Source organism: Manduca sexta, chromosome 19 (assembly GCF_014839805.1).
Source record: "Manduca sexta isolate Smith_Timp_Sample1 chromosome 19, JHU_Msex_v1.0, whole genome shotgun sequence".
Taxonomy (NCBI): domain Eukaryota; kingdom Metazoa; phylum Arthropoda; class Insecta; order Lepidoptera; family Sphingidae; genus Manduca; species Manduca sexta.
In genome coordinates, this window is record NC_051133.1 from 4,929,272 (window position 1) to 4,947,888 (window position 18,617).

Here is an 18,617-nt window from a genome sequence, read left to right on the forward strand (position 1 = left end):
AAGGAGTGCACTCACCAAGTTAGTGATGTCTTCAAAATCTTCCTGAGAGAGAACCTCCTTCGAGAACAATTCGTCAATGACATACCGGACGTCTAAATCGTTGATGATGTCATGCTGGTGTTGCTGTAACAACTTCTTGAACAGGGGGTCCATCGCAATTTCTTCTCATCTGAAAAACAAACAGCTGTAGAACACTTTTCTGACGTTTGCATTTCATTAGTTTGTTGCAATCCTGAGATAATATATTTTAGCATACTTATAAGCAGAAACCTACAACATCCTTACTCCTTGAAAACAGTATGAACTTATGAAGGATACAATGCTGTGGTTGCTGCTGAAGAATTGAAGCTATATTATCCATCCAGAGACATTCGCATATACTATAATTTTTTTACAGTGAGACTGGCATAACATCCTAAGAGACTCAAAGCCTTTAAACAAATAATAAAAAAAATCTCAAGGATATACGCTGCTTTACTAAGCATTCACTATTATCATCACCAGCCGCATGAAGGCCACTGATGAACATAGTCCTCTCCTAAAGCTATTAAGGTGGTCTAGTTTAAAACATTATGTACTGAGCATTTGGGGATATAAACCACATAAGAGTAGTATTAGAATGTAGCCGAACTCGTAAGCCTGGGTTGATGCCTAGTAAAATAATCATGTTATCTACCAAGTTAATAATGGCTATTGAAGTTACTGCACTGGACTAACATTGTAAATTATATTAATAACCATATTTAGACAATCTGTTTACGTAAAACCATTGTTCTAATTAAAAACTTCATAAGTAATTTTAAATTCAATAGTTTATCGATATTTTCCGACCATTGTAGTATTGTGTAATACACTTCCCAATACTACACATGTCTTATTTTCCTTAAAAACGCATTCGAATTTTACAAGATATTGTTCAAAAATTCATTAATCAGTTCTGCGTGGTCGTGAACAAGAGACGAAGTTCCAAATGAAGAAGCCAAAAATGGTATGCGGCGTAAATTTGTCGCAAAAAATGTGTGTTGATATTTCATATTAATAATAGATGCTGACTGTATGTATGGCTCAACTCGACGACGAATGACTGTAATGACTGTACGCTCATGAAAATTCGGGAAGCGAAAACATCCTTTAACAGTGGCCTGTTAATTTGATGTCATATTTGCGAAGAGCAATAGTAAAATAGAAATACATGTTAAATGAAATATCCGAGTCAGAGAAGCAACCTTAAAACAACAGTGACACTAAACGATAAAACGACGGTCAATAAGTACTAAAATCAAAACAATGATTCATAGAGAACTTTCACTTGATGCCAAGGTAGTCTGATGACACCGGATGCTCGTCCGACATCGGATACAAGATTAAACAAATTTTGCAATCATTTGTTGATCACATATACAGCCATACAAAATATATTGAAATTACGTAACTACCATTACTACAATTAAGCAATAATTTTCAATACCTTTAAAATAGCTTCGTAAGCACATTTAGATAAAACACAAATATATTATTAGCTCTAAAATTTGCCAAAAAAATAGAGCAATATCTCTATTAAAAACTGTTAAACATAACACTATTAATAAAATGATTTAAGACGTTAGCTCGACGTGTCTGATTTGACTCGAATTAGTAGAACAACTGAGAATTTTCAAGTATTCGCGACCTTGTAAATTAATAACACCTACATAATAAGATACGTACACATCTATCGGCAAACATCATCTAAAATTTGAGAGCTTGTATGTCGTTGACCGATTGACTGTCAAGGTCCATAAGAAATATATTGCGTGGAAAACATAGTTATGACTTGATCGGTATCGGTTAATTATTCTGTTTGCGGGAAGTATTTTTGTTTTTCAATTTATTATATAAACCGGAAATCAGTTTTTGAGAATGTTTGAGATTGTTCTAACAGCAAAAAGGAAAATTGTATGTAAATTTAATTATTTCTGCAATTTGAAGTCAAATGACGTTTTTTTACTTGATAAGTGGTATAACTATGTATAAATTGTGATTTGTGTAATAGACCAGAGCCTATATTGTCTACTAGTATTAGCTACTTATAAAATTATATCCGATGAGATTTAATTCCATATGAGTGTGAATGTAAAAACAATTTGTACTCATCTACGTTATTATAGTATTTTGTGTAAATTTTATGATTCATTGCACCAGTGTATTGTTGAGAGTTAACATTTTTTAAATAGAAGATGACAATTATTGATTCTGCGAAGGTTTTTTTATATTACATTAAAGTATAGCCTTGGGTCCTATAAGGAATCGATTCCCTGAATCGGACCCTCCATTTAGTTTGCATTCATTTTATTTTTATTATAGGCTTTATAACTTGCACATATTTAAGGGTAATAACGCAGGACATTTATCGAGAGCGTCACAAATGATGTATAGAATAGCATGGTTTTTGTGGTTCCCTTGTTTTCAATTAACGATCCCCATCGCATTTTTCGATTCATTACCAATGAGAATAAAGTTTTTTTTTGCATGCTTAGAAATAACTAATTTAATTGGTTTATTATCGGAAATTTGGCATACTTAGAAATGATTTATTTCAATTGGTTTATTCTCGGGATTTGATCTAAGATTAAGATTGGGATCGTTTGAAATCGGTCGTCGTAATCCATCGTTGCATTCAAAAGCGTGCAAACGCGCGCATTTATGCAACTTGTGAAGATTTCGACGCTCCGATGTGCTTCGTCCCTACGTTAGTATGAATTTTCCTTAGTGAATCAGTGCAAATTTGGATGATTTTTTATCGCGCGACACTCATTGTTATTGAACGCGGAAGCTCTATGTCGCATCAATATTGCTTATCCCTTTGTTTCTCTCGTTTTATAGCTAGAAAGCGAAAGAATTTCAGACATTTTAAAAATTTGAAACTGGTAGAAATTCCATGTAAAAAGTATTGGGACATTTCGTCATGCATTCCGCTTAGGGCTACAGGCTACTTAAATGTCCATCTATCATGACGCGAAAAATCCTCGCGTGATAAAAACCAGTACTACTACAGTTGTACCGATGGCGAAAGTTTGTGAATATTTCCCAGTAAATTATAATAAACGAATATACCGGTTTCGTTCCGTTACCTGCCGGTTTATTTACGTTATTTGATTAGTGCTTGCGACTCGACGTGTGCTTACTACGTGTAATCTTTAAATGAACATCGAATTAACAATGACTAATATTCGCCGGCCCCGTGACCACGAAGGTTGCAAAGTTATCAAAACGTCGAGAGAAATTCTATACATATTATAAAACAAGTCACTTTTTCTGTTTGTACGTTATTGATTTTCTCAAAATCTACTGAACGGATTTTATTAAATTTGGTATGGAGATAGTTTGAGACCCTGGGAAGGTTATAGGCTTCTTACTATCGCGGGAAAATTTAGTGGGACTTTTATCCCGGAAAACTCCTTCACGCGGGCGAAGCCGCAAGCAAAAGCTAGTTCTAATATAAAAACCGCAAAAAATATCCACAAAATAGTTTTATTTTAATGACTAATACTTATGGGAGTATACAATGGACACATGCATAATGCGTTCATACAAGTTCCTGCAACTTATATACACGTTTATACAATTGTGTTAAACCTAAGCCGATATTTTTAGCGTTAACTTCACACTGAAGGTTCGTTAGTATCAAACAATGTCAACACATGACGTCATATCAGGTTAATGGTAGCGCAAAGTGTACCTACATTTTCGGAAGGGAAGCCGATAATTATTAGGGTTTTTTTCCTGTTGTACTTTGTGCCTAAAGGTAAGCCGGTGGTAATTGTATTTGCGTATTATAGACCTTTCACCACTGTATGTTAGTATTAAATGTAATATTAAACTTCTCTTTTTTGTCTAATACAGAATACTGCTGATGTTTACGAAGAAAATGTAGACATACTGAAATCATGTATTATGTTTAAATAAACATAAAAGGTATATTTTATACAATATTTGTTAAATTATTTATTTCCCTTTACGTGTGAAATGTATATTTAGATATACGATGGAACCAAGTTTTTAAGCATCTATAATATTACCTTTAAAGCGGAAAAAATCGCTCTAATCTCAGTCCGTTTCTAAAAAATTCACTAATAGATACTCTCCGGTGACAAGTTAAGGAAGAAGATAGTTAGATATTTTAAAAGATATTAGCAAGGGTGGAGACGCGAGCAAAACTTAGTACAGCATAAAAAAGCAAAGCTGTTCCGGTCAATGTGTCTTGTACAAGCACATGTGACTGGAAATTATAAATGACGCAGTGATTTCATAAAACATACGGGCGACATTAACCGACAAGTTAGTCTAGTTTGAAAAAAGTTCATATTTATATAGAAATAGAACTTAAACCCGAATGGCATTAATATAAAAATTCTGACATATCTAAGGGAATTAATAAAACTTGTGAGTAATATACAGCTGATAACAGTAGATGCATTTGTTATCGAATCAATTATTGCAATTTAGTTTGCCAAGGCCAGCCCTTATCTCGTCCCAGTAGTCACTACAATTAGTGTTCGCTGACCGGAAGTTGGTTAAGGTTGCGGTATTGATAACAAAGCGAACGCTCAATAAGACAATGACTAAGCATGGGGACAACCTAAGTAAATTGCATGGAATAAATGTAACATTACAAATGGTTTTACCATCAGGTAAAACCCTTTTCAATCCACTATAGATAAATCTTGTCTGAGGTTAATTTGATTTTTAATTGATCATTCTTTCCTAGTTTTTTATACCATAGGCCATTTGTGCAATACTCAACCTTATGTCAAATGATCTCTACTACTTATAAACACAAACAATACCATAAGAATGGTACAGTGTACGCTGCCGACTTTAAATCAAGGCAAAGAGATTACCTTTACTGGAAAACTTACTTCGGAATTACAAATTGACATAGTTCACTTCTAAATATAAATAAAAGCGCCGAGACGAATGTCCGCAGGTTCAAAACTCAAGGGCACACATCTCTGAATTTTCTAAAATTATGTGTATTATATTCTTTGTGAATTATAGCTTGCTTAAATGGTGAAGGAAAACATCGTGAAGAAACTTTTTTTTTTTTTTTGGTTTCGCGGAGAAAGTCCCTTATTACTACCGCCCAGCCTTCGTGGGGGGTGACTGAGCGGTTATGCTGGGGTAACCGTGCCTTACGGCCCGGCGTTGAGCCGCCCGGATTTGACGACCTTCGGGCGGCCGCCGGGCCGAGTCCCTATGTACAACTAACCTACGCACGGCCTACCAGCTAAAACTCCGTGGTGGCCCGTTCGGCGCATTAGGAACGGCTGCGGGCTTCCTCTGACGGAGTTGTCTAAGTCTTCGTCCCCAGCCGCCCCTGCGCGGTGCCGCCTTGCGGCCCGTCTCCTATGGGTGGGGGGCTCGGAAGCCCCCGCGCACCGAAGGACGCCCTCGGCGTCTACGGCAGCATGAGGCCAACTACACACTGCCGTCCATCCCGGGGGTCACCACAATGTGCTAAGCATGCACAACCTACACCAGCGGCAGACAGCCCCCTGCTGCCCGCCGGCGACCCCCCGATGGCCCCTATTAGTCGCCTTTTACGACAGGCAGGGGATACCGTGGTGGAATCGTGAAGAAACCTGAGATATTCTATATAGGCATTTGAGGGTGTGTGAAGTATACCAATTCGAACTAAGCCAATGTGGTGTACTAAGGCCTAATCCCTTTCAGTAGTAGAGGAGGCCAGTGCCCAGGATTGGGGCAGTATATAACATAGGGCTGGTATTATTATATTGCATCATGCATGTCTAAATTGCGCCCGTTAAGACATCAGATGTGAATTTCCCTATTAATATTTGCTACAATATCGAACCAAAAATATCAGTGGTTGCTGTACGAAGGCAAAACTAGTGATAGTATCTACCCGGACGGAATTTCTGATACAGAGACGTTAAACAATTATGTACTAGGTACACTGTATTACATATTATAAAGTAGAGTATATTTTTAAGATTTGTGGAAAATCAACTAATTACAAAACAACACAAACCTCAGAATAGAAATATCTAAATGTCATTGAGAATACGAAATATATTTCCTTGTACGGCAATTGAAGGACAAAGTATACGCTATGTAGTATTGTAGTGCTTATGCAAATATCATTTCTAGGTCGATCTTTGTATTCAAGTCGTATTTATACGACACTGTGATGCATTTTTATTTATGACAATAAGCATTTTCAGGGTAAGTAGCAGTATCTGGACGATAAACAAGTTTGAAGACACTAATAAACAAATGGAGAGACGAGATGGTAAGCGATACGACTGGCCATCACTAGTAGCAACACGTGAATACAGAATGTGGAATTACAAATCACTTCATTATCCTCCACTGCATTTTTACCCTGAGACACGATGCTAAGTCTCATAATGCCCATTAATTACGCCGGCTACAATGGCTTGACTTACCTACCCAGACGGACTCCTCGACATTCATCGGTAAGTAAATCATAATCAGCGCTATGCGTTTAGGAAAAAGAGTCACGTTTTTATTGTGCAAGTTTTTGTATGCATGTATGACGTCACACCTGTTTTCGAGACAAAACTACGTACCTACTACGCATTTAAACTTGCAGCTAGTATGTTTGTTTATGCTTTCACAACTGAAACATCATCTTGCAGAGACACAGTAGATAGAGTTCTGATAGCAACCCTGACCGGGTCTCCGCTGTGCCATCAGACTGTTTTCCACCCTGAGGCTTAAAAACCCTAGCGTATCCTAGGATATCTAAATCAACAGTAGTCTACGATTAACCACTTACAGATTCGCATATCCCGTCCATCAAACCTCTTTACAACGATGTTGGTGACCTACGATCCCTTTAGAATTGAAGGTGAGCTAATGATCTCTTTCACCAGGTAACGAATGGCGTTCTTGTCAACAGTACGGACTACGGACCAAATCAACAAGTGCCTGATTCATTCCAAAGTTCCTGTTCCACTTGAATTTGGTAAATATAAGCCACTAAATATGTCTTTTTATGCAAATAGTGATTAGATAAACAAACCTCATGCCCTACATAAGTTTGTTTCTTGCATGTTTATTATTGGGTATTCAACACTGCTATTTATAATGAGTCAGGTATTGATACAGATATCCCAAATTCTAAAATAATTTCTACACGAAAATCTTAATTTTATAAGAAATTATGTACAAAAATTAAATTTTTTTTTACTACTAAATGGTTTTCCTTAGTGCTTTACATATTATAATTGAAGCCATCAATTTTGCCAGATTAAAAGTCCCTTTCTGTTTTTCGTAAAATAAGTTACATTTATATTAAATATGGAACATGGTCCAACTTTGTGTCACATATTGTCCAAACCCATTTAGCAGTATCGGCGTTTATTTGTAATATACATATATATATATACAGTATAATCCGTTTATTATGACTCTGCCTATATTGACCAACCTCTTATTATGACGTAATTACACTACGAAGTTTGGTTTTCATATAAGATTCTTTATAAAAAAGTCGGATATAATGACTTCCCTTACAGTGACATGTCGCTTATTGTGACCCTTTTAATAAATTATGTCCGGTTATAATGACCGACATGATTCTTTACGCCTTCAGTAATGTTCCTTGATTCCCGACGACATTCAGCACGTGGCTCGTTTTTGTTTTCAATTTCAGTGAGTAATTGACATAGCGATGTCTTCTATACACAATAGTATTAGAGACTGTTTTTACAATAAAATAAAAAAACAAAAGCAGACAAAAATTACAGATTACTTACATTAAAAAAATATAACTTTTATGTACATACATACATACATAGGTATGTACTTATTACGTGCAAATTTTATTTTATAAGTTACTATGTTTCTTTATTAAAGTAGTTAAATACATGCATACTATTTACATAAAAATGTATTTTTTTCACAAAACGCTTTTTATGACGTCCGCTTATTATGACGTGTTTGTCAATTCCTTTCGATGTCATTATAAACGGATTCGACTGTATATATATATATATATATATATACAAACATTTGACAAACTTTCACATTTACAATATAGTACTAGTAAGTCCACTTATATAATAATATGAATATGCTTTTTGCCAAAAAAATCACATTTCCAGACTAGTTGATACACTATGCATTTAATATCAGTAATTTATATTATTGGGTAAATGTATAATAAAAAAAATCAGCATTAATATGGGCACAAATAATATTATGTAACAAAATTTATAATGGCTCAAAGAAATATTTTGCAGTTAGTATTTAAGTATAAGCAGGTTTCAGACCAAAAACATGTTTTTTTGTATGTTGTGTGTCAAAATAGTACTTATGTTGTAACTTACTTATAACATAATTGTAGCTTGCAAAATTGAACCGAAATAAGAATAATAGACCACAATAATATTAAGAAACTTTAGTGTTAATAATGTGAAATCATATTGTTTTAGTATAATAATACAACTGGCGTTTATTCAAAATATGCCAAGAGCCTTTATTGATATTGTAATAATGTACTTAGGTTGTGAAATATTCAAGTTCTAGGTATAATTCCGACCTAGGACAGTCTTAATTTGATAAGTCCTTAATTAAATTTAATTTATTATTTATATTTTTTTGAATTTATAACAATATGGTAATAGGTTCCTTGTCATAAGAATGTAAAGATGATTGTTGCAATGTGACAACATTCTACCTATCCCGTCCACTAAACATATGAATTTGTCAATACTGCAGGATATAGCTTTATATCTTGCTCTCCATAGCCATATCCACATGATTGCTAAAGATTAGATTCAAAATGATTACTCATCCGTCATTACTCAAGAAAACTAATTATAATATGAAAACAGCTAAAAATATGTATTATAATATAAATACACAATATTTTTATACAATTGAACAATGATTGAAAAACGTGTGATGGTTAGCAACAAATATTGGCCTAGCATTGTTACAGTGCTCTTACAACTTTTAGTTATGAGCTACTGTATCATACTAGTTTGCTCATCCTGATACAATATCTGTCTGGTAAAGAATACCTCCAGTATTAAAGTGACTGTATATAATTTTATATGAATTGTATAAAACGAAAATTAGTCTCATAAAGGTGGTCTGTGGTTTTACTGAATTTATAAAAACAAAAATTTATTGTGGTTAAAATTATTACGATTTAATTCAATACTGATAAAATTATTACGATTTAATTTAATATTACGATTTAATTCAGCACTGCAGAAATTACTTACCGAATTCTTAAAAAAAACTATGTAAGGTGTATGTTTTGTTGGCTGTTCAAATAAATAAATAAATAAATAAGTAAACTATGCAATTAATTGGTTAAATTGTGTAATATGTCTATGCATGTTATGACAGCATAAAATTGAATAATATTGAAATTATTTTTATCTCGGCAGTGATCATTTTGAGTATCAACATTATCAAATTGTTCCAAATATAATGTTAAGGAATAAAAAAAAGATCTATATATGAAAACTACAACCTTTTTTCAAATGGAGTTTGATACATATTTTAAATCAGTAAAAAAAACATCTAACCATATTTTTTTGTATGTATAAACTTTTGTTTAGAATCTTCCTTTCTCCGTAAACTGGCAGAATAATATTGGTTTGCTTTTCTGGACATTTACTGGTTATATTAGAAGAAAGAAGACATTATTGTGAGATATTTTTAAGTTGGTCTAATTAATATCTTCCAAAAAGGCTACATTTAAATTTGCATCTCTAGGCTACTAAAGCTTTTAATTTAATTACATATTTTTCCAGTATTAAACAGATTGCTGGAAATGCCCACCCAGTAAAAATACACTGACCTCAATCATACTCAAATCAAAGAATTGTAATGACATGTTATGATAGGACTAAGAATGTAAAGACATGTTGCAACCTGTGATTTTGTGTTATGGTGACTGTCTCAGAATCTATGCCTAATCTTTTGAATATTGTTTTCTTATTTTTGTTGGTTATTGAACATTGTTTATTTGTTGGCTTATGATAGTTACTGCTATCATTCTACCCTCAAAATTTTACTAGTTGTTCCAGGTCTCTACAATCATTAATTTAGTCAGATAACTTTTAAATATGTTCTTCTACATTTATTTAGGTGAAATGATATGTATACAATCAAAATATGTTCAATTATATATTTTTTTATTTTCTTCGTTTTAAATAATTAAAAAAGTAAGTGCATAAAAAATTAATTGATTAACTTTGCAGTTTAAACTATAATAAACCTAGACCCTACTACAAATATACAAATTTATTCACTAAATTAAACCTAAAACAGGCTAAATTTATATTACAGACTTCACATTTTATGACATTTTTTTATATTTAGACAAGATAAAATGTTCATAAACAATACTTAGTTATGAAATGGTATAGTAGCTAGCAAACACTTTTGAGCAATTTCTCACATGGTATAGGAAGTTTGTGCAAATACATTTATATGTACAAATAAAATCTCCCACTATGCAGCCATAGGCACATCTTAGGTTTTTTTGTGTATGAGACTCCATAGTCAACACTGGGGGACACCTGCAAATCGGATACTGGAATCCAATGGCTTAGTGGCTGCAGGGATCTGGAGGAAAGTTTGTAGGGGATATCTGGGGAAGGCAGAATGGGAAAAGAAGGGAGCACTTTAAGGATGGGAGGAGGGGCAGGAGGGGAGAAGGCAGGAAATGTTCGGGAGCCCTTATAGGCCTCAATGTGAAATTGAAATTTTATGCTTCTTGCTCCCCTAGAGACAATCAGTAGTTACACTACTATATACAGTATTATGCTTAAGATGATTGATGGCTAGTATACCACTTGAGATTGGATAATTAATGCTTATACAATAGAAATACAATTGTAATTTGAGTTGGTAGCTTGCTTGGACTTGTTTGTTTCTTGTTAGTTTTGCCTTTCCATATATGATTTAAGTTTTATTTATTAAGAAATGACATTACATGCCATTACATTAGCACTTACTACTGAAAGATGATGCATGTGCATATATTATGGGGATGATAAGACACACAAAGCATATTACTTAGATTTCAAAATATTAAAAATATATACAAAATTTGCAAGTTATAGTTAATGTTCTATACACACTTATCAATTAGCCCCGCAAAAATTATAAATGAATTATTAATTATAAAATATTCGCGTAGCCATAAAATCTTTGTCAATGCACTTGTGTTTAGAAAAAAAATGTATAAAGAGCTACACGTAAGTGCATCATAGGCAAAAACTTGGGCAAACAACTCTTTTAGGCTCTTGTATAATGTATAAAATAATGTATACCATTGGATTCACGCTAACAACGAGGGACACCTCTGAAGTCTCGCCCGCGAGACGACACCGTATAAGCACTGTGACGTATTGGCAATATGAAGAATTATAAATATATCACCATTCATAAGCGTTTTAACTTTAATTTAATACGATGAAATCTCGATGTTGGTTTTTACTGCATTTAGAAAACCGACTAAACTTTTGAATAAAAGTTTGGACTTACCTCTTTAAGCGCGTGTAAACATAATTTTATTGTGTTTTTTTATGATTAATTCAAAACTACAACATTCATACAACACAACTAAATATCGAATGATTAAAATAACAAAGCGAACAATGTATTTTAAATGCAAAGAACAATTTATTATCACACTCGAAACGTCTGACGGCACATTAAAACATTTAAAACTGACACAAACAAAGAAATTAATCTGTTGCATTATAAACGAATTGCTTAAGTTAGAAAAGGATAGCCTAATTGCAAATAGGTTAAATAGACAAGGACATAAATAGCATAGTGCTTGAATAATAGAATTCACGTGCTATGGAACACACGGAATGACAATCAAATGCAACAAGGCATGAATCGATTCTATTGGTAAAATGATTATTGTGACGTTTAATGTAATTGGTTAATAACATTATAAATTGCGTTGATTGGTAGAGATGATGCCAGTGCCATGTTTTAATAAATGAGTTTAAATTGAGCATAGAAAACTGTGATATGTAAGTTCTAAGTTCGAAAAGAGCTTTTAGCGAAAATCTGGATTACATTCGGGGTAATTTATTGCGTAGTTCTAAATAGTAGAGCGTTAGTTGTCTGAGTAAGTTTATAAAACTTTTCTTACAATGGCCACTTCATAATAATATCCTGCGGACGTAGAATTAAATGTGTAAAAAAGGGTATACTGTAAATCTACATAAGTTTAAAATATGAACCTTATAAAAAAGTATCTGAGTACCGAAAAACCTAGTAAACTCTGTAGGAATTTATGACTTGGTGTTTTTAAAACAATATAATAAAAATACAATACTACTTTGCTTATGAAGACTTAGTAATGACGGGTGCCTTAAGTCCGTAATATTTTTGTTAAGCACAGAGAGGCCGATCAGTGTGATATTGCTACTAATTATTAGCAGGCGTAGTTTTTGAAAGCATGCGCTGTATTTTAGTAATGAAAGATAATTTTAAGGTATGTACGTATGTTAGTTATTAAATAAAAATTATGGACGTAGAGTTCTAGCACTGGAGACTTTTTTATTGGAAATAACCTAAGGATCTTTTATAAAATTCCTTTTATATCCATAGTTTTTCGTTTAATAATGTAATATGAATACTATTCTTTCTGGATTTTAATAACAATTGCATTTTATATGATTATAAGTCTTTGAGATAAATCGTTTCAAATTTTAAAACAAATGAGATCTCGCTCATAGTTTTAGGAGCTTTCTCAAAATCATTTTATGAACTTGTTTATTTATTTATTTTTGTTGAGAAGACTTTATGGTGTTAAGTACTTTGGTATTTTTAAATATTCGTTAATCATGTAAATAAAGTTGTAATAAATAAAATAGGTGTAATGTAAAAGGTAGAGTCAAGGTAGAACATTGACTTTATATTGCGTATTATTATTTTAATAGTAGTTTTGGACTACTGGGTGAAATTAGACCATTATTGTAACACATATTTTGTTTTCTGCACTCATTTATTATTATTATATACTAGTGTTTGGCCGACATTAGAATAATCCTTAATGACTTATTGAGACGCCGGAGACCTAGATGTGAGCTTATTCTGTTTTAATATAATACCTAGTTCGAAGTTTTCATCTTATTTACTTACCAATTCTTTAACATCATTATTAGTCAAAATCGTTTGAATATAATTGACTCTTCTTATTATTTTTCCAATTATGAGTTAGTGTGTTTATACAGGCATTTGATTACAAATTACTATGCTACAGGCAAGAGAGGTTAATTTAACATATTTGTAACATATCATATTTTTCTACACCCCTCTATATAAATATATTTAATCATGCCAAATCTCACACTGCTCCGTGTGCGCAATGTGCTGAATAGGGGTACGACGTTTTCTTTTCACGTGTTAACTTACAAATTATTTATAAAATCAGAAATTATTTAATGCTCAAATATGAAAATACCAGTGGCGATGGGTCCATATAACCCCAGCCCTGCCTGCTTTCCTTTGGTGAATTATGTAAAATCTAATTATCATTAGAACGATTTGCAGACTTATGCATGTTACTGGTACCTATATGTTGTGTCGGGCTTCTTATAAGAAAATCTCACCCTTGGCCACCGAAAGATTATTTATTTATTTATTTACATCAACACACAGCCATTACTGGTTACACCCAATTCGACTGGCGGAACTATAATAACTATTGATAAAAATTAATTATCTAACAAAAAAATAAAATAAAATTAAAGTTAAGAGTAACAAATTACATATAATAATTAAGATACACAATAACCTCTATGTTTTATTTACCGAAGTAAAAGTTAAGTGTAAAAACCTTAATGATATAAGAAAGCATGTTTTGGTTGCGATTTGGGCGGCCAGGTAGGCCAGATGCGCAACCAATAAAAGGTTTCCGCAACACACTGTAAACACACCATTCTATTGAAATTGAATCAAAGAATATGAATAGCGATGTGGCGGGATTTATAATAAGATTTATTGTAACCGATCTTGTTTTGACAACGACAATGGTTCAGGGTCTTAGTCGCGCGATCGGCTTTGTGTGGTCCATCGTATTCATCTTAGAGTATTTAAGTCAAGTTTACGTGCCAAACAAGACACCTGGTCCTAAAAATATTGAGACACTTCGGTGCGAATATTTATGTGAAGTATATAAATACTTAGTTATGTTTATTTATTGATGTATAGCATTAGATGAAATAAATAATTAGCTCCAATTATAGAACAAAAGTTGCAAAAATCTTCTATCTATAAAAGTAGGTACTTAATTTTCTATAACTTTAGGTTCAGCATTTCTAAATTCTAAATGAAACCTTATAACAGAAATACATAAACATTATTTTTTCGAAATAAACACTTTAATGAATGTTCTATTAACCATAAGGTACATTGGTCTATATCCATATTTATAGACATTAATTACTCGAGAATGTGGTCTCCAACCACCGCAGGGATATCAATGAAACTCATGTGAATTATGGTAATGCACGTTCCGATACTCGACGGTAATCCACATCCTAAAAAACGTATTCGAAACGTAAAAACACTTTAATCTTAACAACGAATAAACATAAAGATGTCCACTTCTACGTCACTAAAAGGCGATTGTTGTTAAATTTAATGGCACATAAAATAAAATAAAATAGCCCTGACTCACAGTAATTACTTGTTACTTGAAAGTGTTAAATCCCTGTATATCAATCATTCGTTTGAAGTTACATAAAAGTTAATATGTACATAATATAATGTCTACTATCTATATACATACATTTTTACAAACTTCGTATTAATAAGTATTATACATTCGTACTTATAACCTTGTTTAAGCATAAAGAGGTGGTTAAGAATTAGTTAAATAGTTGTCAAAAACATCACCGGTTCCTAGTTTAAACCTTATTAAGAGGCAAGATGGTGGGTTTTGACTAACAGCTGAACGAGTAAATTTGTGTTTTATCTGAGCATAGCTTTGCAAATTTTTTATAAGTAAGACTGATAAGTATTGTATAAGTTATAAAAATTTTATTTTAATATTAATTGCTATATACTTATTTTAAATCTGCCTGATGTTTATTAACTCTAGTCTAATATGTTACCTACATTATTTCATCTTTACATCACACAGAGGTTGGCTGGTAGAGAATGCTTTCGGCATTAAGTCCGTCTTTATAGTCTTTATTAGTCTTTATATATTAACGATCAAAAAAGTGTTCTAAATGGATTTGTGTTAGAAAACAACAATAACACAAACAAAAACCTATCTCTAACGACTATACATTCACAACATCACTTAATTAAATACTGTAGTTATGTCTCACGTCGTAGGAAGTCATTATCGGATCGTATAATTATGTTATTTTTGTATTTCCGCAAATCTATTTGTGCCAACTGTCATTATTCATCATTATTCTCTAGTTTCATCTTTACAGTCGCAAATTACATGGTATTTACTCAATGTGTCTTCATTAGAAATTAAACTGCTTATTTTTTATTCGTATTACCTACAAGTACCATCAAACAACTATATAAAGAGTATGTTGTAATCATTAATTACCTAGTTGGGTCTAATAAAGGCTAATGATAAAATCAACTGTACGGACACTAACAGAAAGTTACTTAAATAATTATTTGAGATTGTTTTTGGTATTGGGTTTTTCTACTCGGTATAAGCCTCCTATCACATCATGGGTCGGAATATGTATGGCGAAAAGTGAGGGCACTAGTTGCGCCACTGCATACCTCTTCGGGAAAGAAGGCGTGAGTGTGTTTTTGTTATGTCTCAACTATTAAAATGAGCATTTAATTATAACTTATTTAAGATGTCAAATTTCAAGAACTTTTATGTAGTAGATACATAATAAAATTTTTAGATCCAGGTTAGAACCACTCAGCTAAAAAATCTTTAAATAAAGATGTTTGCAGTGTATTAGAATGTGATATTTCACATATAGAAAAAACTTTCTAGACGACCTTGACTTTTATGATAACGGAAAATTTAGAAGCAAACATTTTGCAGGTAATAATGCTAATAATAATGTAACAATATGATAGCAATCAATTTGAAGTACTATTTAAGTACTCACATAAATGATTTTAGAACTAAGGCGTACATAAACGATGTCTTAAATTATGTTTAGACCTTTTACCGATGCGATAGTTCTAGATAAGTGTAGCGAGACGCATTATGTATGTACCATCTAAAAGAAATCACATTAAAGTAATGGACACAAGAATGGTCGATTACGGAGCAAATGTAGCCCACCCGACCCTTGGATTTTGTTGTTAAGTTACGTACCCGTTGTACTGTAGGACCCTTGAGAAAACCAACTGAATGAGATTTTTGTTAATGTTTTATTTTTGGTACAATTCTTTTAGTTTTCATTTACAATGATAATGTTATTAACGTCTGGTTGATAGTTAATGCCTGTGGCTTGATAGTGATATGGGTTTCAATTCAGAAGCTACTTGCATGCGCAATTTCTATGGTTGTATTGAAGATTGAACGATTTACAGCTTAAGTACATGTTTAATTTCGTTATGGAATTCTCAGTAAGTTTGAACAGCCGCCGTGGCACAGGAGGAACGGCAGTCTTTTTTATATAGGTGCTAGGTAAAGTGACCTCATTGCACCTGATGGTAAACGGAGTGGGGTCCAATGGAATATCGACTAACAAGAGATGATTACGCCTTGGCAGTCGACACAATTATGCTGGCTTGTTGTAACCGGACAGGTATATACAGGCTGGTCCAGGAACGCAACACATTTACGTGGGCCTCTATGGCGGGCTTTATCACCTTATGTAAGTTGGTTGATATCCGGGCGGAAATAAAATAAATCCTGCCACCAAATTCTGAGATATGGGAGGTGGAGATTCAATCTGTGTCGTCGCTAAAAAACTTCTAAACATACATTTGACTTCATGAACATCCACATTACCATATTCAGATATTAAAAGTGCGAGGTACATAACAGTGAACAGACTTCGAAAAATCTCTCGTAAAAAAAATCACAACCGTATCGCGTTTATGTCGGTGTGACAAAAAGCGAACAAAAGGTCCGTATGATACTTTAGCAGTACCAGCACGTCTATGATTGGTCATTCCAGTATATCTCAGTTACACGTGAATTGAATCCAGAATGATCCGCGGAAACTATGCATTCGTTTTCGATGCTTTTTGATCGCAATGTGAGACTTTCGATATGTAGCGCCTGTTGCAGTCCCGATAGCAAGTTCTTTTAGCGATGTTTTAACTATTATGATGTACGAAATGGATTTTTAACAATATTAAAGTATCTGAATTTTTTTTACAATTAACAATTTAATAAACAGGTTGAAATATAACTATGTTAAGTTGTTTATAGTAATTGTTTTTATTTACTTAATTAATAGCATTAAAAAGTTCCTATAATACCGAACGTGTTTTAAGTAAATTACTGGAGCATTTTAAATTTAATGTATATGCGCATTGTTTAGATCCTCTTTGCTGTGTAACACATCAAGAATATTCAGTAATTAATAACATAACGTTTTAAATTTACGTGCTATTTTAAAAATAATATTTCGTAGTACTTTTTATTGACTGAGATAATTTCGAGATTCCTTATACTAAAGTACTTACCGAATAAGTTACACTATTTTTAATTGAATAAAGTATATAATCAATATTTTACATACATGAAATACTTTGTATTCTAAATATTGAACATATTACATAGTTCTTGGGAACATGCTTTACATAAAATATAGCAAATCATTAGTTAGTAAATGAGCAATATCAATACAAAACAGAGGTTATAAATATTAGAATTGCTTACACATTTCATCACAAAATAGGGCATGTATAAATTAACCTAAATTAAAACAAAAATTAAATCAATATTAGTTTACTGCAGAACCACACAAGTAAAGCTGCAGCGTGGAATATAACTCTTAATAAGAATAAACTATACCTATTTAAATAAGTATTATCGTATTGATAGTATTTATTAGCAATGCGTAGGTAAACTCTCTAAACTTGCCTAATTTAAATTTATTGACCTTTAGCTAACTACATGGTATATCCATCCCTTGTTTACAACGTATGACAGGGCTATATTTACGGCCATGATTTATCATTACTTGCCGATGCCATTGTACATTTACCATTAAATGGGCTTAAACGATTTAATTTTTGACTTTCCCCAAACATAGCACCTAATCACGGCCCACGGACAAGATAATCCCACAATTTATTGGCCATAACGGATATGTCGTCAGCGATATTGATATTGTAGTCATACACATTTATAAAACAGTTTGGTGCTAATGAAATTATATTGGATTGCCATAAATAAAGTTGCGACAATGTTGGACCCAAAGCAATTGTTCACAATTGTGTATTTGGGTTATGTTGGTCACAACATTTGGACCACCCTAAATGTTTGGGTGCCCTGTGGTCCGTGCTAGTTTCAGTGTTATATTGTTATGTCGCAATGAATGTGCAAATGGCGTTGTAGTAAAAAATGCTATTATTATCGGCTACATTTTATATTTAATTTATTACACAACACCAAGTCTCGGCTAACTTAGCAGTCTAGG

General features: G+C 32.8%; 1 protein-coding gene across 3 annotated transcripts in view; it reads right to left on the bottom strand.

Annotated features, from left to right (window-relative positions):
* Positions 1-11,718, bottom strand: part of LOC115441754 — a 28,017-nt gene extending 16,299 nt beyond the window's left edge. Inside the window, exons 1-2 of one of the 3 annotated variants that reach the window (XM_030166647.2) lie at positions 11,539-11,718; positions 16-169 (exon numbers count right to left, since the gene is read on the bottom strand). In XM_030166647.2, coding sequence (XP_030022507.2) covers positions 16-153 — 138 coding nt within the window. In that variant the 5' untranslated portion in view covers positions 154-169; positions 11,539-11,718. Of the gene's footprint in view, positions 1-15; positions 170-1,468; positions 1,639-11,538 lie in introns of those variants that run through there. The other 2 variants (XM_030166648.2, XM_037440349.1) reach the window with 2 other exon arrangements.
* Between the last annotated feature and the right edge of the window lie 6,899 nt (positions 11,719-18,617).